The sequence below is a fragment of the Danio aesculapii genome, chromosome 1 (genome assembly GCF_903798145.1).
Source record: "Danio aesculapii chromosome 1, fDanAes4.1, whole genome shotgun sequence".
In the NCBI taxonomy this organism is placed as follows: domain Eukaryota; kingdom Metazoa; phylum Chordata; class Actinopteri; order Cypriniformes; family Danionidae; genus Danio; species Danio aesculapii.
In genome coordinates, this window is record NC_079435.1 from 23,810,734 (window position 1) to 23,835,893 (window position 25,160).

Consider the following 25,160-nt stretch of genomic DNA (forward strand, 5'->3'; position numbering starts at 1 on the left):
GCCCCAGCAGGATCTGATCAAATAGGTCCTCCTGACGGTTATTCTCACTAAAAAACAAACCCAAATGCACCAATGACACATTTATACAAAATAGGCTTTGTGTAGAATAAATGCAGAGAACAGTGTGCTAAGAACAATATTAGACCAAATTTACTAAATAATAATAAAAACAATCATTATTCACATAGCCTGATATTATTCTAATGCCAAATGTTCTTCTATGTTATATAATATTACATGATCAACAGCAAACTGTAAGCTTCTTTAAAAATTACTAAAGCTTGAACGAATCCAGTATATCACAAGTGGTCTGAGTATATACAATAGGGTTTGCTGAAAAACAAACCTAAAAAATTACATATTATATACAAAATTGTGAGTGTTTCTCTTGCACAATTTCCACAACTCAGTGTCTTGCCAAATAAAAGCACACAAGTGACCAATCTTGACTTTAAAGTGACAGTCACCAAAAATGGCACAAATTGGATTAAAGGGGGGGGGGGGGGGGGGGGGGGGGTTAAAACATGTTCATTACATGTTCATAAGTTGTAAAAACTAATAAATTAACTTAATTCCTTCATGCTGTCACAACACAAATCGATTTGTGTGGAACAAATTGTGTGGAACCCAGCACTTTTTATAGTGTCTTGATGCTACTTCATTTACTTTAAAGTCACGTTTAGATTTAGCTATGTTTCCCCCTTCTGGGATTGTTCACCTTTGTCTTTTTTTGTTGATAAAGAACACTTCATTTGATCAAGTGTTTGGATCATCACTTTGATTTATTCACTACTGAAGTGTGATCATGACAGTTCAATGTAAAAAATGCTAGGTTCCACACAATTCCTTCATGTTGTCCCAACACAAATCGATTAAGTTCACTTAATCATTTTTTACACATTTAAGTAAATTGAACATAAAACAATTGAGTTGTCCCAAAAAAAAAAACACAAGAAATGTGTTAATTCAGCTCATTTGAATTGAGTAGTTCAAAAAATGCGCATTACTGCATTAGAACAACACTGGTGTTATTTAAATAGTGACTCCCTTTTCATTTTTGTGTGAACTGTCGCTTTAACGTGAATGACCGAGCATTTTTTTTCTTTGTGTGAATGTTGTGATACCTGCGGAAAGGTGGGAAGCCACACAGTAGGATGTAGGTAATCACTCCAGCTGCCCAGATGTCCACTTTCAGCCCATAGCTGTGGCAAATCCCAGATAGAAGTTAACAACACTCAGAAGTTAACAACACAGTTAACAACACTCATCCTCCAGCATGCTTCAAAGGAAAAAACGTTAAAAACAAAGTAACTAATGATTCTTACCCTGACTCAGCTATGATTTCTGGGGCAACATAAGTCGGTGTTCCACAAACAGTGTAAAGCGGTCCTTCAACCACTGTCGCCAAACCAAAATCACCCAACTTCAAAGACTTTGTACCATTAGGGTACTCACACACCTGCAATACACATCGCGACAGAGGCAAAACAATTATCTGTATCAGTTAGGACTGACATGTTTTCCTCTAAATATGATTTTTAAGTTCAAAGTTTGTCAGAAATGTACTCTCAGATGTGTTGTCTCTGTGCATTTATAATTACGCTGAATATTTAAAGGGATAGTTCATCCAATAATCAATATTTTCTTACCATTTACTCACACTACAGTGGTTCTAAATGTATTACCAATATATGCAAAACCAATATATTCTGAAGAATGTTGGCAACCAGCCATTATTGACATCCATACTGAAGTAGAAACAAAAACCCTATGAAATTCAATGGCTGCTGCTTTCCAACATCTTATTTTGTTCAACAGATGAAAAAAAGTAAAACAAGAGGAAGACTAAACGATGGCAGAATTTTCATTTTGGGCTGAATAATTCATTTAATGTCCTATTTGAGGGAGCATATAATGTTAAAGGTCCTATGAAGTGCTTTGAAGTGTTCATTTCTATTCAATATTTGATGTAATCTCAACCCAAACATGAAGAGAGGGTGGGACATAGTATAGCTCCTCCCCTTTCTAAAATAACACCCAATAGCATTTTGTTTTATCATCGCTCTGCCAGTGACACAAGCGTCTTGAAGGGGGTGGGGAATGTCACATACTAGAGAGCATTTGATTGGTTACAAGTATGGGGTTACGTTAATAAAATCATTGTTACATTTAGGTGGAAGTGACAAACTACAAGCTTTACATGTTTATATCAATTTTATATTTCCAAACACAAATTTTGTCACTGTTTTGGTGTGCACTTGCTTATAGATATCATAAGCAAACAATAAACTAACAATACTGAAACTAACATCTAAAAAACTTCATAAGACCTTCAAAGGTTCAAGAAACCCTCAAGTACTTTTTTGAGATTTAACAGATTTGTGTGTGTTGAGCATCAAATAAGACAATGTTAGCACCTGTCAGCTTTAATTGTAGGGAAAACTGGATAATTTCGAGCTTTCATCAGCTAATTTCATCTTTAAAATCATTATTAGGTTGGGATCAAAATCGGTTACGTAGCGTTCATCTGTCTTCTCAGTAATGACGTGTCGGTTTCTCATCATTATTCATAGCCTAGTTTTCTTATCCTATGAGAAGACCCTCCTTCTTAATTATTCATGACTGCACGTTCTTTCCAGACCTACCAAGCTGTGAGACAGCACACGACACGCAGTATTTAGCCATTTACTGTATGAAGGGTCATATGTCTTTGTTTTCCATGATTCATGGAGTTTGTTGCATGGCTTTGCCTGTGATGCTGTTCGTGCTACTGATGCAGGCAAGCTGTTTGTGTGCAGCAAGCATTTTTGTCGGGAGAGCTGTACGAGAATTGAAGAATGGCGGACTTTGTCTTTTATCAGTTGAGTTCATTACCATTCAGACACATCGCTGTGCTGCCAAGTTCCCCCATGTTTAAAATCCTCCAGATTACCGGCAGGGCTAATGGTTGGAATAGACAGGGAAAGAGACCTGCTGCACTGCACTGCTATCCATAGTGTCTGCATTTATATCCAGGAGGAAACAAGTCCTCCTCATTTATAGTGTTTATATAAACACGACTATCTTTATGATGATATAACAAATTGTGGTTATATATTATATAAAATTACGAATAGCCTATTGTATATGTAGCTGGGCATTAAATTATTTACTGTTTATTTCTTTGCATTTTAACTTTGTAAACTATAAAATCATGCGTCTCCTCACGGTTTGTGTCTGAATTATTTTTTTTTTGGTCTGAGTTGGTGAGCCAACTGTTGTTCTCCTCCCTCTTTTCCTCTGCTCTGTTGGTCATGCCCACTCCCCCATTTTGCTCACAGCGCTCCACGCCCACAATAGAGTTTTTTTTTTTTAATTCGGAGGTAGACTTGAACTGAAAGAGTGCGGTTTCATGATCGTTTAAGTGTGTATGTGCGTACCAGTAGATTTTCAGGTTTGATGTCTCGATGGACGATGCACATTCTGTGTAGGTATTTGAGAGCAGCTGCAAGGTCAAACACCATCACACTGGCATCTTTTTCAGTGTATTTGGTAGAGGAGGTGATTGCATCAAACAGATCTCCACCCTGAAACACACAGGCAGCAAGATAGTTACTAAACATCCCAAACACTAGATTATGAACAAAAAGACATTCACTTTATTAAAAGGAGAATCTTATTGTGACACAGAAATAATTCTGAATTAATATTGAATTTGTTTTATTTTTGGATGCTGTTCAGGGGTGGCATGAACAGTTTAACAGGCATCATAACCACCTGATCGACCTTTTATCCAGGCTATCATTATTGTTTAAATAAATAATAATAATAATAATGATAATAATAATAATAATAATAATAATAATAATAATAATAATAATAATAATAATAATAATAATTCCTTCCATTTATATAGCGCTTTTTTGCACACTCAAACCGCTTTACACATTAGGGGGGGAATCTCCTCATCCACCACCAGTGAAATAGCTTAGTACTATTTATCAGAATTGTGTCAGTATATTATTCAATGCAAGTGTGGGCCAAAAAATTGCACCTTAGAATTTACTTGAATTTTAGCAATTACTGTATTGTACTAGGGCTAAGCAATATGACAAAAGTCTCACATCACAATACAGGTCATCTTATATTATGATTCTTTTCTGTAAATTATATCAATTAGAATTTATTATATATTATTAACCACGTAGAAAGAACTAAACAATCTAAATAAATGTCAAAAAATATGGAGATTATATTTAATTATAAAGTCAGAATGTTTTTATTTTTTATCTTTTTTATTTATTTTTATTTCATTCTATGTCTCTAAAGGCTACATACAGTATGGAGAGTTCAGATGAAAACGCTTAAGATGCAAAAGTCATGTCTGAAATTTTATTCTGAAATAAGCATTTTTCTCAGGCTCTTGTGTGTGTTCCAGCCTGATCTCATGACGAAACGTAACTATTTGCCATTTTGACAGTTTAGTGGCTAATTTGTACCAAGGTTATAATAGATTTAATTTTTTCTTAGGTTTTAGTTTTTATTTCATTTTGACTTTTTGTTTTCAAATGAAGTTAGTATTAATTAGTTTTTAGAGGCAGATTTACTAGTTTTTATTAGTTTCTATATTTTGAAATTAGTTTCATTTTATTATTATTATTATTATTATAATATATATATATATATATATATATATATATATATATATATATATATATATATATATATATATATATATATATATATATATATAAAGAAATTGGAATATTTGTTAGGTGCAACATACAAAATCATCTAAATTTGTATAATAACTCAACCAAAGATATTTTTGAAACCTGAATTCAGAGGACACATGAACACTACCATCTACCCATCCTCAAATTCAAATACAACAGCCCACAAGATAGCAGGCCTAAGTACCGTTCAATATGTGTGCAAGGCTGCTTTGTTTATTTCGAGTCAGAGGAGGGTATCAGGCATTTTAAAAAGTAAGTTTTTGTGGATAAGACCTTACTAGAGAGGTCAATTTCAAATGATCATTTCAAATGATTCAGTTCAATTTGGTGAACTAGTTCAACCGGTTCATTTCGTAGATCAGGTTAAAAATAATGATTCGATCAAACTCACTAATACAGAAATAAAACCCATTATTGGACACAAATGTGTTACATTAATACGTTTAAGTTTCTGCTCTGGTCGTATTTAATGCTGCCACTGTGCTGCTGTCATGTCCACTCGTTGTTTTTGACGCAGGAGCAACAGTGAGGACTGACTGGAGGAGGACCGGCTTGATCTGGCCAATGGCAGCATGATTACAGACTCTGATGTGCCATACGGCTCAAAAACCTGGCCTTAAACTGGCATTGCGAAGTATATAGGTATACTTATGTAGGTAAGGTATAGGCTTATCTATTTATATATATATATATATATATATATATATATATATATATATATATATATATATATATATATATATATATATATATATATATATATATATATATATATATATATATATATAGGTAAAGGCTTATGTATTACAAGTCGAAGTTGAAAACGAAGGATGTATTTGCTATAATTTTAGTTCATTTCAGTTAGTTTTGTATGTATACAATACAGTTTCGGTTAGTTCTAGTTTTTTTTTTTTTTTAAACTCTTGTTTTATATATTTGTTTCAATTAACAAAAACATTTTTTTTTAACTCAAGTTTTCTTTTTTCATTCGTTTTTTGGTTAACTATAATAACCTTGATTTGTACGAATTTGTACAATTTTCGAAAAGGAGGCATGGCACCAAACCCCAGCCCTAAACATAACCATCAAATCGTACTAAATTGTACAAATGAGACTGTATGATTTCATACGAATTAGCCACTAAATCAAAACATTACGAATTGCCGTGAGATAGCGTTGGTATGTTCAGGAAGTTCACTTGTATGACTATTAATAGACCATTTTAATTGCCTTTAAAGTAAAATAACTGAAAATAAACATAAGAGAAAATGCTCATTTTAGTAGGAAATTTCAGACGGCACTTAGGGGCTTTTGCATCTAAACTCTTCATCCGGTAAAAATGTTTGTGTGATGTGCTTACAGTATAAGAGACCACAGACAAACATTACCTTCACAAGTTCCATGACCAGATAGAGCTCAGCAGGTGTATCCACCTCCTCAATCAGCATGATGATGTTAGGATGTTTCACTCGCCTCAGCACTGCCACCTCATTCTCAATCAGGTGCTCCTGTGGGTTCAAAACATGGGTCACAACTAATTCACAACAGCAGCTCTCGGCAATCGTTTGTCTTTAGATGCTCAGTCATAAATCCATGAATTCCTGCGGTTTGCTCTTGCAGGAAACAAGGCAAACAGGAAACTAACTTCCTCTGTTAGAGCACAGGCTGAAATTAAATCACGAGACATGAGGATAGCTAACTGCTATTTACATTTTATTCAAGGCCACAAATACGAGAACACTCCCTCCTAATTGACAGGTTTTATTATTCTAGTGAAAACAAATCATAATTTAAAAGAATACAATGACATTCAGACATTTTGGTAACAGTTTGGGCAGAGAGTTTTCAATTGCAGAGCTAGCCAGGTAGCTAGCAACAGGGTTTCTGTAGGTTTCACCAAGTCAAATTTAAGACTTTTTAAGACCATGAAGAATGAAATTTCAGACTTATAAATGGCTAAATGCTAAGGATTTTTTATGGCCCAATAGAAAAAAAAATGAATTAGTTTCTTAGCCACATATTTGAAATAATGTGTCAAAACAAGCAGACCTTAGTTGTATACATTCGCTTTTTTAACATAAAAAAATAACTCTTTGAAAAGCTAGATGTATTCACAGCAGACTGTTATAATATTAGTTATGAACAGTTTTGAGATGGACTGGATGTACTGGATTGGATGTGTGTTGGACCGATTGGGTATAGCTTCACATAAACAAAGCAAAATTAAACCTGTTTTAAATGATTTGAGACCTACAAGACAATATTTCAGTGAATTTAAGACTTTTAAAGGATGGAGTCTCAAACTCAAATTGGCAGGGGGCCGTAACAGTGCCTGACAATTCATAGGAGGGCCATTTTAACATTCAAGCACACAAAAAAGTGGAAAACTTATGTAACTGATGCACTCAAACTTTCATCCCCAGAGTTGTACATATTGAAGGGGTTTAAATTGCTATGAAAATATTACAATTTAATAATAGGCATAAAAATAATAATTATTATTATGTTCCAACCAATTGTTGCTTAACCAAAAGTTAAACATATAGCGTAAAACAGCAGAAAGCAGTTTAGGTTACTTTATTGAATTTACTGGAAATATTTCTTCTAAATATCTTTCTTTTTTGTAAAACTACAACAAAGAGAGGAAAAGTATGTATATATTCACATTTGCTTTAATATGTTCAATTCAGTCAGCAGTAAAATTTCGCTAATGGACATTTTTTTTTACAATTCTTAATATGAAACCGTCCAATTCTCTTTAAAACTGCCCCTTTGAAGCTTCGATCCTAAGTGTGCCATTTTGGTGACTGTGGATTTAAATTCAAATGAGATTTTCCTTGGGCGGAGCAACAAGTGCTCATAGTGGCAGGTTCAAAAGCAAGCCTTACCTCCTATGCTAATAATTATGCATATATTCACATTTACTTTAACATGTTCAATTTAGCCAACAGTTAAATTTTGCTAATGCACATTTTTTATACAAATCTTAATATGCATATTAGGAAAATCTATTAATGAGACTATAAGATATTAGCAAAATGATCATATTTACACCACTAGCATAACGTGTAAGCTATGAAGAGGTGTTTGTACAACAAAATACACATGGTATAAAACTGATAAAAATCAAATGACCCTTGAATATTTACAAAAATAGAGCTTTAGTGAAAATAGAGAGGCGACGCGGTGGCACAGCAGGTAGTGCTGTCGCCTCATAGCAAGAAGGTCGCTGGTGCGAGCCTCTGCTGGGTCAGTTGGCGTTTCTGTGTGGAGTTTGCATGTTCTCCCCGTGTTAACGTGGGTTTCCTCTGGGTCCTCCGGTTTTCCCCACAGTCCAAAAACTTGTGGTATAGGTGCATTGGGTAAGCTAAAATTGTCCGTAGAATATGTGTGTATTGATGTTTCCCTGAGATGGGTTGTGGCTAAAAAGGCATCCGCTGCATAAAACGTGCTGGATAAGTTGGCGGTTCATTCTGCTGTGGTGACCCCAGATTAATAAAGGGACTAAGCCGAAAATGAATGAATGAATGAAAATAGAGCACCTACGGACATTTACTTCAATGTTTAAATCATTCCCAGAAATAATCTGCATGTGCTTTACTCTCGACCGCACACTGAAAGAAACCGAAAGTAACCTAAATTTAAAGTACAGTACCTTAAATGTCCAGTAGGTGGCGGGTCAAAACCACTAGTGTTTATGCTACTGCACAACAATGACACTCATTCAAACATATATGTTTTGTTGGGTTGAATCTTGTTATATTTTTGACGTTACTTGCGGGCCGGATGGAGGAGGAGTGGGCGAATGGTCTGCAGGTCGGCAGTTTGAGACCCCTGTTTTAAGGCCTAAAATTTTGCTTTTGAAATTTAAGACATTTTAAGACCCCATGGATACCTTGCAATAAAATAAAATAAAATAAAATAAAATAAAATAAAATAAAATAAAATAAAATAAAATAAAATAAAATAAAATAAAATAAAATAAAATAAAATAAAATAAAATAAAATAAAATAAAATAAAATTAAAATACTGCTTTAAAATATAGACAAATGCTGAGTTTAATCTTGAAATCCAAATTTTAACCCCTCTGTTGTCTTATAGGTCAAAAATGACCGGTTGCCGTTTTAACAGCAGAAAAGGAAATTCTGTGACTCATTTTTTTATGAAGGCTGTATACATTTAGGGTACAACAGTTGTACTTCAGGTCAATTTTGACCAGTCAGCTATAAAACCATTTTTACACCACAAAAACTAGTGGCACACACATGCACACTCCTTCCAGACACGTATACACTAAAAGAATTTGCTGCTTAAATGTTTATAAATACTGTCTTGCTAAAAACGTATACATGAGCAAAATATACCATTTACTTTAGTGAAAAACAAGTGTTACCCACTGAATAAACACCGATGAAATACACCACACTGATGAGGAAAAACCTAAACATTCAAAGGGTTTGTGATGCAGATGAAGTTGTTTCTTCGTGCAAAATAGTTTTAAGGATTGACATTTAATTCTGATGCTTTATTTTAGAGATTTAGATACATCTTGATTTAAAGTTTAAGTTATATTAAGAAAATGACTGACTGACTGATTGACTGTGTCTGGATGGAAGCAAACATATAGTTCAAATAAATGTGGAAAGCATTATCATATAAGTTACATTAAAACAAACTTTGGATTTATTTGAGAGATTTTGACATTAAATGTTCAACAGACTCATCTGTATGATGGAGATTTCCATATAGTCTTGATCATATAGCACAGCTAAATCACAGAGATTCTTGGTTAGATCAGTAAATGTTCTCAAAAGCATTGAAAATTATGCACTGATTGCATTTTGGTTGTTTGCATTGTTTCAGATTGTTTCAGATAAGTGGCATTGAATAAAACAGAATCTAATCAGCCTCATTAAACGGACCAAAACTTCCACAGATCATCAATACATTTATACTTAAGATTATAATATCCCAAAATATGTATACACACATTTCTAATTAATACACTACAGATTCAGTTTCATAGTCAGTACGGAATATTTATGCATGGTATTTTCTGAATTTAACCTTTATTAATTAGTGTGGCAAAACAACTCACTTTGCCTCTGCATTTGTTTTTATCGATGATCTTCAGTGCAAACTCCTTTCCAGTGGATCTGTGTAAAGAAAGAGAACAATAGTCTTTGTTTTAGCGAGGTTAATGAAGGTCTGTTTTGAGTGCATTCAGAGCCTCGGGAAACAATCTCTGAGGCTGATGTCCTTTCAGTGCACAAGAGATCCTGCTTTGACCCTTTTAGCCTAAAAATAAGAATGAGAAAATTACAGAGGTTTTCCAGAAAATGTGCTTCCACCAACATTTTTGAAATCTCCAAACTCCAAAGGCACTTCTATAGACGTACATACAATTCAATAAAGTTTACAGCTGAAATGAACAGGTAATAAAATTAAGATTACAGGACATACATTAATTATGACAATATTAAACTTTTAGCTCTTTCTCGTTTTTTTACTTCCTTTCAGATCGAATTCAATGATTGGATGAAAACGTTATGGTCCTGGTCCTTTTCAGACATGCTTTTTAAAACCACACCACTAAAAACACTACTAAAAAAAGTTAGCTGTTTGATTAAAACAACCTACAAGCCATATAATTGATCTCTTAAGGATTTTCTCTGTTTGGCTATAAGGGCTAAAGGGCATCCTTACACCCAATTCCCCTCCCATCGAAAATAAAGATATTTATTTGGTATTAGGGAATGGGGCACTAGCAGTGTGTGCAGTATATTACATCTGATTATTTTCCTTATTTCAAATTGACCTAAAAATCCCTGTTTGCTCAACAATATTAAGCAGTGCAAATGTTTTTAGCATCTATAACAACATCAACAACAGATATTACTAATAGAGTTGACATTTTTCTTTTTATGCTTTAGCTTAAGATGCTAACCTCAAGCCAGATACCACATGGCTTGTTTAAAACACACTTTTAGGCATTTTCATCATCATTTTTTTTTTTAAGCTAATGAGAAATTCACTGAAATACCACAATAACAGAGTTGAGATTTAACCTACTTTCGGTAAACAAATCAATTAGAAAAGAATAAAAGGCAAGCCTCAAGTCCTTCTAGAGTTTCCCACCAAAAGATGTGACATCAGTTCTACCAGTGCAGATTGTTATGGCTTTTTATAACTGATGTAGTAGAGTTGATTATACAGAATAATACAGAAAATGGAGGCGGCGTGTGGTTGCACAGGGAGTAGCACTGTCACCTCACAGCAACAAGGTAGCTGGTTCGAGCTGGGTCAGTTGGCATTTTTGTGTGGAGTTTGCATGTTCTCCCTGTGTTTGAGTGGGTTTCCTCTGGGTGCCCAGTTTTCCCCCACAATTCCAAAGACATGTGGTACAGGTGAATTAGGTAAGCTAAATTGTCCATAATGTATGTGTGTGAATGAGTGTATGGTTGTTTCCCAGAGATGGGGTTGCAGCTGGATGGGCATCCGTTGCGTAAAACATCTGCTGGATAAGTTGGCGGTTCATTCTGCTGTGGTGACCCCTGATTAATAAAGGGACTAAGCCAAAGAGAAAATGAATGAATGAATGAAAACAGAAAATGTAGGTTTCATGCAAAGTTGATCTAAGAGTAAACACGCAAAATAGATTAAACTCAGGCTTATTTCATGATAATTAAAGCCGATTTTTAATGTAAGATTGAGGAAACAGAGACAATCACAAAAGAGTTTAGAAACTCTTCAAGGAATTACGCCCTATCGTACACCCAGCACAATAAGGTGCAAGGCGTGTTTGGAAAGATTTGTTGCTATTTTCAGACCAGCGCAACTGTAATTTACACGTTCTGCACCACGTTGCTTAAATAGCAAATCCATTTGCATCACTTTGTGGACTCATGGGTGTGCTAAGGCGCATTTGTTGGTGCATTTTGAGAAACTGATATCAGCAGCGCCATTGACCAACTAAAATCCGGTCTAAAGTCCAGCGCAGAGCGCAGAGCGCGTTAGTTATGCGCCTATGTGCATCCGAACACTTACACATTGCTTAATACACATAGGATATACAGCAATACACAAATATCTTAACTTTTTTTTTTTATTTTGTTTTACTTCCAGCTGCAACCCATCACTGGGAAACATCCATACACACCCATTCACACACATACATTATGGACAATTTAACTTACCCAATTCACCTGTACCGCATGTCTTTGGACTGTGGGGGAAACCAGAGCACCAAGAGGAAACCCACACCAACATGGGGAGAGCAAACTCCACACAGAAATGCCAACTGACCCAGCCGACGCTCGAACCAGCGACCTTCCTGCTATGAGGCAATTGTGCTATCCACTGTGCTACCATGACACCCCAATTATATGGATATTTATATTTGTTTTATTAAAAACAAGTTCAGATTTGTCCACCTGTAGGGTTTATGCATCACCATATGGGGCATAAAAATAGGATATATCCAAATGATTTTATTTTGACCACACTTGTAATTATTGTTCATTCACTCATTTACTGGAAATTAGAACTCAATTCAGAAATAGTTTTGAAACAAATCGTTGCACTAAACAAACTAAATTAAATATGTAGGCTTATGAATGTCTTCAGTGGAGTGCGTACAGCACTGTTTCCTTATCCATGAAAATAAAGGAGTAAAGAGTGAAAGTAAAGAGGTCAAATGGAGGAGTCTCGTTCTTTACCCTTGTGCTGCAAAATTTCCCACATACAAAATCCTTAATAAATATGTGGCAAAATTGGCATCAAATGTTTACAACTCTTTCGTAATGAATCATATTCTTACCGTTCAACACATTCCTTTACCACAGCAAAGTTTCCATCACCGATAACTTTGCCAATTTTGTACTTGTCCAAAATAGTGGAAGCAGCAAGGTTCCTGTTTCCATTAACTAAAAGAAAATAAAGCCACATATTAAGCATATCAGCCTGAAATATATCATATGATCATATTGATATCATTTGACCAATAAACAACAGAAGGATGTTTCAATAAACCCTCAAACAACAAATCGGCCACAACATCCATATCCAGCAATTCAGATTTGGTTGCTGCACTGTGCAGACAAACAGCTGAAGGTCATTGTGACTCATGCGCTGCTGAGCTGGGACGTTTGCTCATACTCTGCCACCCCAGTGTGTGTGAATGTGTAGGAGAGAGCCTGATAAAAAGTGGCACAGAGTGGTATGTGTCAGCGCTTTCACCGCCAAAACCCGTCATGCCCCTCAAATGCCCTTTGGGGACTTTTGGGCCTGAAAAACACCATGATACGAAGCGAGGTGAGTGAAAGACTGTGATTAATAGTGGATGGAGGTTTACCTTCAGGGCTCACACTGTTGTTATGATGTTGAGGTGTCTCAGAGGAGCCGTTCACATTGCCTGTGGAGGAGTGATGGGTCGGAATCTACAAACAAAGACTAGATTAGTTACAAAAGATTTTAACATTTTAAAGCACTATTGGCATTTTGTTTACGGTTGTAAAATTAAAATGATTAGCCCTCCTGTGAAATCGGATTTTTAAAGGTTATTTCCCAAATGCTTTTTTAATGTAAATAATTGAAAACATAACAGTTTCAATAACTAATTCCTAATAACTCATTTGTTTTAGTTTTTGCCATGATGACAGAACATAACATTGTTAGGTATGTTTAGTTAGTGTTCTGTATATTGTTAGTTTTAATTACATCATTAGTCTTCTGTATATTGTTAGTTATCACAACTAACAAGACTCTATTCTACTTTAAGTCCACATTAAAGGTTTTTTTTTTTTTTTTTAAGTTCATTATGTTATTAGGTGGCAAGTTATGCAAGTTATGATTGCATATCTGTGGTTTGATCTGTAGCCAATTAAGAATTATATATACACACACTACTGGTCATTTATTTTATTTGTATTTTTTTTTTAAGAAAAAAAAACTGTTCATCAAGGCGGCATTTATTAAATGTAAAAAAAAGGTTCAATTGTTCAGTATTTGTTAAAAATTTTAATAACTGCTTTCTTATTGTATGTAGTTTCAAATGAAATGATTACTCCACTCATTGTTGCTTTTATTACTACTACCATTATTATTATTATTATTAATAATAATAATAATAATAATAATAATAATAATAAATATTAGAGCAATTTCTGAAGGATCATGTGACTCTAAAGACTGGAGTAAAGAAGCTCAAAATGAATCTTTAAAATCACTCGAATAAATTATTAAATTAAATAATAAACCACTTGTGAATAGTTATTTTAAAGTGCAATAACAATTTGTAAAAATGTTTTTTTGGAAATAAAATACGAAAAATATTTGAAAAAGAATTTCACAGGAAGGCTAATAATTGTGCTTTCAGCTGTATATACTGAAATGTAGGGCTGGGTGATATAGCTAAAACATATGACATTTATGAATGAATTTAATAAAAAAAAAATTTCTGATAAAATAAATCATTAATTTAACTAAACATCAGATGAATTCAAGCGTATAAAAATGTGTTAAGAGATAAATGTATTTCACCACAGGAATGATTATTAGAAGATCAGTATTTTTCAATAAATTATTTTTACATTTTGTTACCAGCCAGTCTGGAATAACAGACATCATATCTTACATCAATGCATGTTTCCCACACATTTTTTTTTCTTTTTTCTATTTTTATTTTTATTTATTGCAGAATCAAATACAAAAAAATTGAAAATGTATATATTTTAGAATCAGAATCAGAAATCAGAATCAGAATCAGAAAGAGCTTTATTGCCAGGTATGTTCACACATACTAGGAATTTGTTTTCGTGACAGAGCTTCTACAGTGCAACAGCATTACAGAGACAGGACAAAAAACAGATAATAAATATATTTAAAAAAAAAAAAAAAATAGAAGTAGTGAGTGCAAATATACAGATTGACAAGTGTATGTACATGTTTATTACTATATACAACATTATATGTGCAGCTGTTATGTGCAAATTGGCATGTAAAGTGTGTTGTTAAGTGTATATGTGTATAAAAGTGTATAGCAAGTAGTGATGTTGGTTCCACAATTATTATCATCAAGTGTTCATGAGATGGATTGCCTGAGGGAAGAAACTGTTTCTGTGTCGGGCTGTTCTGGTGCACAGTGCTCTGTAGCGTCGACCAGAAGGTAAAAGTTCAAAGAGGCAGTGTGCAGGGTGTGAGGGGTCCAGAGTGATTTTGGCAGCCCTTCTGCTCGCTCTGGATAAGTACAGTTCTTGGGGAGTAGGAAGGGTTGTACCAGTGATTCGCTCAGCAGTCCGAACTATTCGACGTAGTCTTTGGAGATCGTATTTAGTAGCTGAGCTAAACCAGACAGTTATTGATGTGCAGATGACTGATTCAATGATGGAGGTGTAGAACTGTTTCAGCAGCTCCTTTGGGAGGTTAAACTTCCTCAGCTGACGAAGAAAGTACAGCCTCTGTTGAGCTTTTTTGACAATGGAGTCAATGTGAGTGTCCCACTTCAGGTCCTGAGAGATGGTGGTGCCCAGGAACCTGAATGACTCCACTGCTGCCACAATGCTGTCCATGATGCTCAGTGGGGGGAGAGCAGGGGGGTTTCTCCTGAAGTCCACTATCATCTCCACTGTTTTGAGCGTGTTGAGCTCCAGGTTGTTGTGGCTACACCAGACAGCCAACTCCTTAACCTCCTGTCTGTAAGCAGACTCGTCATCGTCCTGAATGAGGCCGATAAGTGTGGTGTCGTCTGCAAACTTCAGGAGCTTCACAGAGGAGTCTTTTGATGTGCAGTCATTCGTGTACAGGGAGAAGAGCAGTGGGGAGAGGACACACCCCTGGGGGGCGCCAGTGCTGATTGTGCGGATGCTAGATGAGAATTTTCCCAGCTTCACCAGCTGCTCCCTGTCCGTTAGGAAGCTGTTGATCCACTGACAGACAGAGGTGGGCACAGAGAGCTGAGTTAATTTGGGCAGGAGAAGTTTTGGGATGATAGTGTTAAACGCCGAGCTGAAGTCAACAAACAACATCCTCACATAGGTCCCTGGTCTGTCTAGGTGTTGCAGAACATAATGCAGTCCCATATTTACTGCATCATCCACAGACCTGTTTGCTCTGTAGGCAAACTGAAGAGAGTCCAGTGAGGGTTCAGTGATGTCCTTCAGGTGAGCCAGCATCAGTTTTTCAAAGGACTTCATGACCACAGATGTTAGTGCCACTGGTCTGTAGTCGTTTAGTCCTGTAAGTTTGGGTTTCTTTGGGATGGGGATGATGGTAGAGCGTTTGAGGCAGGAGGGCACTTCACACAGCTCCAGTGATCTGTTGAAGATCAGGGTGAAGATGGGGGCCAGTTGGTCAGCACACGATTTTAAACAGGCTGGTGTTATAAAATCTGGGCCTGGTGCTTTTTTCCTCTTCTGTTTCCGGAAGACCTGGCGCACCTCGTCTTCATTAAACTGTAGGGCAGGTATGAGGGAGGCGGGGGGTGGTGGAGGTGTTAATGGTGGCGTGAAGAGCAGTTCAGAGTGGGTGTGGGGGGATTTCTCAAACCGGCAGTAAAACTCATTCAGGTCGTTTGCAAGTCGTTCATTGTCTACAGTGCTGGGGGATGGTGTCTTGTAGTTTGTGATGTTTTTCAAACTTTTCCACACGGATGCTGAGTCGCTGGAAGAGAACTGACTCCTTAGTTTCTCAAAATAGTTCCTTTTTGCGACTCTGATCTCCTTTTCCAGTGTGTATTTGGCCTGCTTATACAAGGCCCTATCCCCATTCCTGTAAGCAACCTCCTTGGCCTGACGTAGCTGTCTGAGTTTTACAGTGAACCATGGTTTGTCATTGTTGTATGTGAGTTGAGTCCTGGTAGGAATGCACACGTCTTCACAGAAACTGATATAAGATGTTACAGTCTCTGTGAGCTCATCCAGATCGTTTGCAGCAGCTTCAAAAACACTCCAGTCAGTGAGGTCGAAACAGGCTTGTAGATCCCGCTCTGTTTCGTTAGTCCATCTTTTCACAGATCTTAATACAGGTTTGGCTGTTTTCAGTTTCTGCCTGTAGGTTGGAATGAGATGAATCAAACAATGGTCAGAGTGTCCCAAAGCTGCTCGTTGGACGGAGCGGTATGCATCCTTTATTGTGGTATAGCAGTGATCCAGAATATTGCTTTCTCTTGTGGGACGTGTAACATGCTGTCTATATTTTGGCAGTTCACGGGACAGTTTTGCTTTGTTAAAATCCCCGAGAATGATTAAAGCAGAGTCCGGGTGTTGTTGCTCTAACACCGTGATCTGATCAGCTAGTTTCTGTATTGCCAGACTCGCGTGCGCGAGCGGAGGAATGTAAACACTGACGAGGATGAACGAGCAGAACTCGCGCGGGGAGTAAAAAGGCTTACAGTTAATAAACAGTGCTTCGAGATCTGGACAGCACATCTTCTTTAAAACTGTTACATCTGTACACCACCTTTCATTGATGTAAAAGCACGTCCCGCCACCGCGCGATTTCCGCGTTGATTCTTCGTCGCGATCCGCTCTAAACAGCTGATAGCCCGGTAGGTGAAGCGCATTGTCCGGTATGGTGTCGTTCAGCCAGGTTTCCGTGAAACACAGAGCAGCTGAATGCAGAAAATCCCTGTTTGTCTGAGAGAGCAGAATGAGTTCGTCTATTTTGTTGGGTAGAGAGCGGAGATTTGCTAGATGGATGCTAGGCAACGCGGTCCGAAATCCGCGCTGTCTGAGTTTCACCAGCGCGCCTGCACGCTTTCCTCGTCTGCGCGCTTGGAAGCGTTTGAGTAGCACCGCGGCTCCGCCGACTACAATGTCCAACAGAACATCAGATAAATCCAGGTATGGAAAAATATTCGGTGGTGTATGTGCCCGAATGTCCAACAATTCGTCTCTGGTGAAACTAATTGTAGGAAAATGACTCGAGACAGGACAAACTAACAAAAACACAAACACTACTGCAGAGTACGACACGGAGGCTGCCATCGTCATCTGCGCCATCTTACCCCATTATATCCAGTAATTAAGATATAAAGATAAAAACCCTTTTTTAAATTTAATTTATTTATCTTTTCAAATACACTACCAATCAAAAGGTTACAGTCAGGACATTTTTTATACTTTTTTCCAGCAAGGACAAAACTTGTAATAAAAAACATCAAAAGGGCCAAAACAATATACATTTCTTAATTTAAATGATAAATGCTCAGATTTGTAAATTACTTTACATTATTTTGAATGTAAATGTAAGTAAATGTTTGAAAGTAAATGTTTCTGTGTCTTAAATATATATTTTTTTAATTCACAGTTTTACACTGTCATACCTAAAGTAGACATAAAAAAATTCGGCAAGTTACCAAATCATCAAAAACATGAATGTTTGCAATATTAACCAGCCCTAGTAGAAAACGAAGCACTATAAACTGGCTATACTATAGCAGCTATGCAATTATACTAAACCTTATCAATAAAGCATAGTCTTTTTAACAGAAATATAATATCTGACATTAACCCTTTAACTGGAATCATAACCACATTTTGTTCAATTTCATTAAAACAGAAAAATGCTTACAATGTCAGGAACACAATTCAACCCCCCCTCAAAAAAAAACTAGTAAAAAAATTGAAGTGGAAGTTAAAGGGTTAAGCATCATCCTTATTGAAATAAATGATTGATGAGGAGGCAAAGAGAGCCAAGCTGCATAAGACACATGAACTAATGGATCTGCTCTGAAAAAAGGCCTGGCAATCAGTACGATTAAAAAGCCTGCATGTTTTCTTAATTCAGCAGCCAAATAGGGGATTAAACCGAAGTGACACTGACACGTGAGAGAAGCCTAAGTAAGCAAATGGAGACGAAAATTGGCAGCCTGGTTAAAGCTGGTTTAATAGAGGCTACAGGACTTCACTAGGTAGGCAAGTAACAGTTGGGTTTTACCAATCCAATTCCCAAATATACAGCAGAATGAAATATAGATCCAAAAAAGTGACTAATACAATCATACCCAATTGGAAGCTTGAATACCCAGAAGGACCTGCAGCAAATCTGAATGTTTTACAGAAAGCAGAGTTTCATAATACCTGTACAGAGAGGCGGACAGGGACTCCCATCCGCTTGTTGCAACTAAACTAAAGGGAAGTGGGAAGATATTTATGTAACCACAACGTTGGCGCGTTTGCTCTAAAATTAGCTTGAAATCTCATGAACAATGTGCAAAGAACCTGACTGAGAGGAAACGACTCCATCAGAAGTTACTTATTCAGCCATAAGAGCACTATAACAGTGGAATACTATGAATAATTTCTTAAAGGGTGTTTCATAATAGACATTCACATGCATCTGAAAATGGAATATTTCTGATTTTGCCTGCTAATGTGACTTAATCTAGCTTTTACTGATGTTTTATTGAACTAACTTTGCTTCAGATGGTTAATTCATAATGGAGAAATACTAAAATAAAGGGCTGTGAGATAAACTGCATATGTGTGTGTACATTTTAACACATGAATAAAAAATCTAAGCATACTCTATGCTTAGGGGACAATTCACCCACAAGTTTAAATTCATTTACTTTCCCTCAAGTGTTTCCAAACATTTAGGAGTTTCTTTCTGCTGTTAAACACAAAAGATATTTTGAAGATTGTTGGAAACCGGTACCCACTGTAGAAAATATACATATAAACTATGGATGTCAATGGTTACAGGTTTCAGACATTCTTCAACATATTTTGTGTTCAACAGAAATTAAAAAAATGAAACAATGTTATTTTTTGGGGTGATAATGTCATATTTCTCATTTTGCTCTTACACAGCCTGCTAATGTGACTTAATGTAGCTTTTACTAATGTTTTATTGAACTAACTTTGCTTCAGATGGTTAATTGCTAATGGAGAAATACTAAAATAAAGGATTGTGAGATCAAATGCATATGTGTGTGTGCATTTTAACATGTGAATGTAAAATCTCAGCATACTCTTTACTTAGGGGACAGTTCCCCCACAAATTTAAATTTATTTACTTTACCTCAAGTGTTTCCAAACATTTAGGAGTTTCTTTCTTCTGTTGAACACAAAGGACGATATTTTGAAGATCGTTGGAATCTGTTACCCATCGTCTATCTTAGTAGAATATATACATTCAATGTTTTGAGTTTGATCAAGTAAAACTTAATGATATATATGATGGAGCGGTCTATATGGAGCATGTTTGGATGGACTGGTGCTTGTTTTTTTTTTTTTTTTTGGGGGGGGGGGGGGGTGTACATTTTTTTATTATTATTATTATTTTTTTTTTATTATTTATTAATTTACTTTATTGTTTCTGTATTTTTTATTATCAGTTGTACAAAAAGTATTATAGATTGTATAAATGTTTTTGTTTTGCTTTGTACTTATAAAAACTGTTATAAATAAAGTATTTTTAAAAAGAATATATACATTTAGGTCCATATATATTGGGATATCGACACAATTCTGACATTTTTAGCTTTATACACTAACACAATTTGAAATTAAACTAACAAGATGTGCTTTAACTGCAAACTGTCAGCTTTAATTTGAGGTCATTTACATTCAAATCATCTGAACGCTGTAGGAATTACAACAGTTTGCATATGTGCCTCACACTTGTTAAGGGTCCAAAAGTAAGTGGACAGAATAACTTTCACTTTTTAATACTTGGTTGCAAATTCTTTGCAGTCAATTACAGCCTGAAGTCTGGAATGTGTAGACATCACCAGACGCTGGGTTTCATCCCTGATGATTCTCTGCCAGGCCTCTACAGCAACTGTCTTCAGTTCCTGCTTGTTCATGGGGCATTTTCCTTTCAGTCTTGTCTTCAGCAAGTGAAATGCAAGCTCAATCAGATTCAGGTCAGGTGATTGTCTTGGCCATCGCATAACATTCCATTTTCAAAAACTCTTTGGTTGCTTTTGCAGTATGCCTTGGGTCATTCTCCATCTGCACTGTGAATGTGCCAAACAGTTGTTTTGGCCATGCCTAATGTTTTTGCCATCTCTCTAATGGGTTTGTTTAGTTTTTTCAGACTAACAATGACTTGTTTGACTGATAGTGACAACTATTTGGATCTCATCTTGAGAGTTGACAGTAACAGACACAAATGCAACTAGCATACTCGTTGTAATTGGGATAATGAGGGAACAACACACACCTGGCCATGGAACAGCTTAGTTGCCAATTGTCCAATTACTTTTGGTCCCTTAACAAGTGAGAGGCACATATGTAAACTGTTGTAATCCCTACAGCGTTCACCTGATTTGGATGTAAATACCCTCAAATTAAAGCTGACAGTCTGCAGTTAAAGCACATCGTTTTATTTAATTTTCTTTTGTTTTGTTTCATTTCAAATCCAGTGTGTTGGTGTATAGAGCCAAAAATGTTAGAATTGGGTTGATGTCCAAATATTTATGGACCTAACTGTATATATATATATAATAACTATTAATGTCAATGGTTACAGGTTTCATACATTCTTCAACATATACTATTTTGTGTTCAACAGAAAAAAAAAGGACAATTTAAATTTTTGGGGTGATAATGTCATATTTCTCATTTTGCTCTTATACAGCCTGCTAATGTCACAATAGCTATGTTTCCATCCAAAAATGCAAATGAACTTATGGAACTGGATTATCGCATAAAAAACATGCGAATAAAGCAGCGTTTCCATCCAACGAGTCAAAGCGAACAAAATCGTCACTTCCTGATTAACTGGTGCCAAATATCAACAGGAATAATGGAATTAGCTGCAGTAGGAGAAGCTGCGTCAATCTTTTCTTCATCTAATAAATGACTTGCACCTCAGAAGGCAATCTTGACATGCAGTGAAGGCGCGGTGGCGTTTGAAGGTGTCAGACGCGGAGCACAGACGCTCTTGATTCTGGAGGTCATTAATAATATAATTACACTAGTACTTAAACGGTAAGGCATTTTAGAATGTCTAAAACTACATTTCGGATGTTTTATAATGTGCTCAGCCTGCTGGTTTGTCCATTTACACACATTTTCATCATCACATGATCTCTTATCACAAAATCACATTACTTTTTTTTTTAATGCGCATACTGAAATTTGTGCAGTAAAAGTGTTTCTATCGTAGTTTATGCGCATCTTTTCTTATCGAATAAAAGTTTTTTATGCGTATTTTCAAAATTTATGCACATCATAGCGTTTTCATCAACCGGTTTTTCATGCGCATATCCAAAATGCGCATAAAAATAGGTGGATGGAAACAGCTTATGTAGCTTTTACTAATGTTTTATAAAACCAACATTGCTTCAGATGGTTAATTCATAATGGAGAAATACTGAAATAAAGCTTACTTGACAGGGCTGTGAGATCAACTGTTTATACATGTGTGTGTGTACATTTTAACGCCCGAATAAAACAATTTACTTAAAGGGACAGTTCACACAAAACTGAAATTTGCTCATTGTTTACTTTCCCTCAAGTGTCTCCAGACTTTTATGAGTTTCTTTCTTCTGTTGAACACTAAAGACATTTAAAAAATTGTTGGAAACCAGTAGCCTTCCTACCTGGCAACATTTGACTTCTAAATTCTACTACTATTACTGACGGTGCTACTGCCGCTGTTCAAATCCCGCATCAACCACCTGTGCAGAAATCAACAGTGCAACTTGGTTGTAGCATATGTTGCCAGATTGAGGTAAAAAATGCTTCGAGATTTGAATATTTCATCAATTGTGTAACGTGATGTACTTCATACATTATCTGGCAACATGACAAACATGGACAAAAAGTTATGTTTGTAACTTAATTAAGCCATAGAAATGATGGGAGTTTCCTGGGAGAAATAACAAAACGGAAAAGTTAAATACGGATACGGATATTCTTTAACATAATATTTTGTGATCAGCAGAAATAAACAATGACAGAGTTTTCATTTTTGGGGTGAACTATGTCTTTAAATATTCTTTAAAAGGATTGAAAGTGTCTCCTTGTCACACGATTTTTTCTTTTAACTTTTCTTATTTTTTCTAAAAAGCTTTAAAGATAGCATCGGTACAACAAGAAGCTTACAGTCTGATGGACAAGTCAGTTAAGCAGATTAACAGCAGGAGTTCTTGAAGCTCTGATCATACTTGACTTTGACCTTTGGTTTAATTGCAGAGAACTGTAGTCAGATCTCAGCATGATCTCAATGCCTCCACTCGCAATGCTTCCAAGAATAGGACTGATTAGATCTTTCAGACAGGATTTTCAGTTAGTCTACAAGTAGGGTTTGAAGATGTCTATGCCCTTACCAGACCTCTATGCAGTCAATTACTAAATATCTCAATTATTTTATTCAGGAGGCACATGTATTGAGAAGGCAACATTAAAATGGTGCTTGTACTTTTTTTAAATGCTGCACTGCACATAAAACACTAACAGTATCATCTCATGGGAGTTTGCACCTGCATGTGTTGTTATGCATTAAGCAGTCCTGGGATCACCAAAAGACAAAAAGGATTGGATGGACTAAGGAGAGTTTTACAAACAGCCACTAGACAGCACTGTTAACTCATGCAGTGCTGTCAGTGTTAGGCCCAATCCCAATTCTACCCCTTAGCACTTCCCCTTACCCCTAGCCCTCGTTTTGCACGTTCATGTGAAGGGGTAGGGGTGTCCCAATCGTCTTTAGCTTGAAGGCGTAGGCTAAGGGCAAGGGGTAGATACCGAACAGAGATTTTTCAGGACCACACTTAAAATCAAGGGGTGAGAAAATTTCCCAGAATGCACCCGGAAGTAAGAAGATCCACAAATGATAAATTTGTCATTATTACGATTTTTACAGCAAACAAACACATGTTTTAAATACATTCATAACCGCATTTGTGTTTTACCGTCATGCTTGAAAAAAACGTTAAAATAAAAAACGCTAAACTTCGCTATCTATAATCAATAATAATAACTCCTGTAGAGTAGATATAATTATGATAACATAATATATGCCTTCAGTGATTTCCTGAAGATAAATACCAAAAAATAACACAACTGGAATCACTACAGCAGTCGCAATCGTCTGATCTCATATGAAGCAAGAGATCGCAATGACGTATGATGACGTGTGCAGATGCTGTTGAGACCCCCTTTCTCAGGGGTAAATTTTGAAGCCCTTTCCTTTCACACTCGTTTTTAAGGAATACAAAAAGGAGTACAAAAATAGAATTGGGATTGGGCCTTAATCTGCATGTAAGAATAGTATTTGAAAATGCTTGATTTTGTAGCTATTAAGTTATCGCAGATATTATTTTAACATGACAGATTAACATCAAGCATTTAAGCTAGAAAGGATAATTCTGGGCTGAAATTAAAAACGGTAGATGCACTTGGCCAAAAACTGAAAATGCTTTGTAAGAATTATAATAAATTATATGAAGTAATTCTGTAAGCCTTTTTAAATTTACCTTGATAACTTAAATTGTACTGATAAAAAAAGTTTGATTTTATTTAGTTAGACTTGAGTTGGATTTTAGTTTGCGTAAAAAAAGGGTTAGCACAAATAATGGGAGATAGAAATGCATTTATCGAATAAACGGACATGGTAAACATTGCATCCACATCATTAATGAGCTGTCTTCATTATTCTAGCCTTGTTTACTGTTGGTTGCTATGTTACCAATACTACATTGAGGGTGCATTTACACTAGGCACTGTAGAATGGTAAAGTATAGATCGAATATGCAGCCGGCCGGAGGTGCGATATGCACATTAATATTGCAGCATTTTTTATGACACTGTATAACAATAAATAATACTTTTATAGTACTGTGACGGTTGGGTTTAGGGTTGTGGTGGAGGTGTAAAAAAAAATTGGGCAATTTAATAGATAACATAAATAATACTCAGTACAACTACTGTTTTTATGTTACTGTGATGGTTGGGTTTAGGGTTGGGGTGGGGGTAGACGTTAATAAAATACAATAAATGGGAAATTTAATAAATAGTAGAAATAATTCTCGCTAACTTCCGGGCGCAAACGTATTTGATCTAGCAACAACCCTGTAGCATTAAACCGTCACTGGGCACAATAGTGCCCCCTCCCCAACATTTTTTACCTTCCGAGCTTGAGCATGTTTACGTCATTGATGATGTGACAGTTCAGTTAGGACAAGAATCGCTTTCACCCAGTGAAAAAAACAGATTAAACCAGACTAGGCTGGTTGGCTGGTTTTAGCTGGTTGACCAGCCTGGTTTTAAAGGGGTTCTGGCCATTTCCAGGCTGGTTTCCAGTAATTTCCAGCCTGGTCTTAGCTTGTCAGACTGGGAAATGACCAGCTTGACCAGGCTGGTTTAAGATGGACATAGCTGGTTTTTGCTGGGTTCCCACAAGCCAAGACAATGGGGATTGCTTTAGTTATATTTTGTATTATTTTGAGTCGTTCGTGATGTGATGACACGCAGTCAAATATTTTGCTGAACAGA

At 36.1% G+C, this 25,160-nt stretch overlaps 1 protein-coding gene across 5 annotated transcripts in view; it reads right to left on the minus strand.

Moving 5' to 3' along the window:
• dclk2a (doublecortin-like kinase 2a) overlaps positions 1-25,160 on the minus strand; it is a 113,736-nt gene that overhangs the window by 29,908 nt on the left and 58,668 nt on the right. For all 5 annotated transcript variants that reach the window (XR_008837826.1, XM_056457677.1, XM_056457659.1 and 2 more), the window contains 8 exons: positions 13,070-13,154; positions 12,536-12,641; positions 9,815-9,872; positions 6,104-6,223; positions 3,420-3,566; positions 1,326-1,459; positions 1,125-1,202; positions 1-47 (listed from right to left, as the gene is read on the minus strand). The exon at positions 1-47 is cut by the window's left edge and continues 50 nt beyond it. Coding sequence is in view for 4 of the 5 variants with exons in the window: in XM_056457677.1 (XP_056313652.1) it covers positions 1-47; positions 1,125-1,202; positions 1,326-1,459; positions 3,420-3,566; positions 6,104-6,223; positions 9,815-9,872; positions 12,536-12,641; positions 13,070-13,154 (775 nt within the window). In the remaining variant the exon portion in view is untranslated. The remainder of the gene's footprint in view (positions 48-1,124; positions 1,203-1,325; positions 1,460-3,419; positions 3,567-6,103; positions 6,224-9,814; positions 9,873-12,535; positions 12,642-13,069; positions 13,155-25,160) is intronic.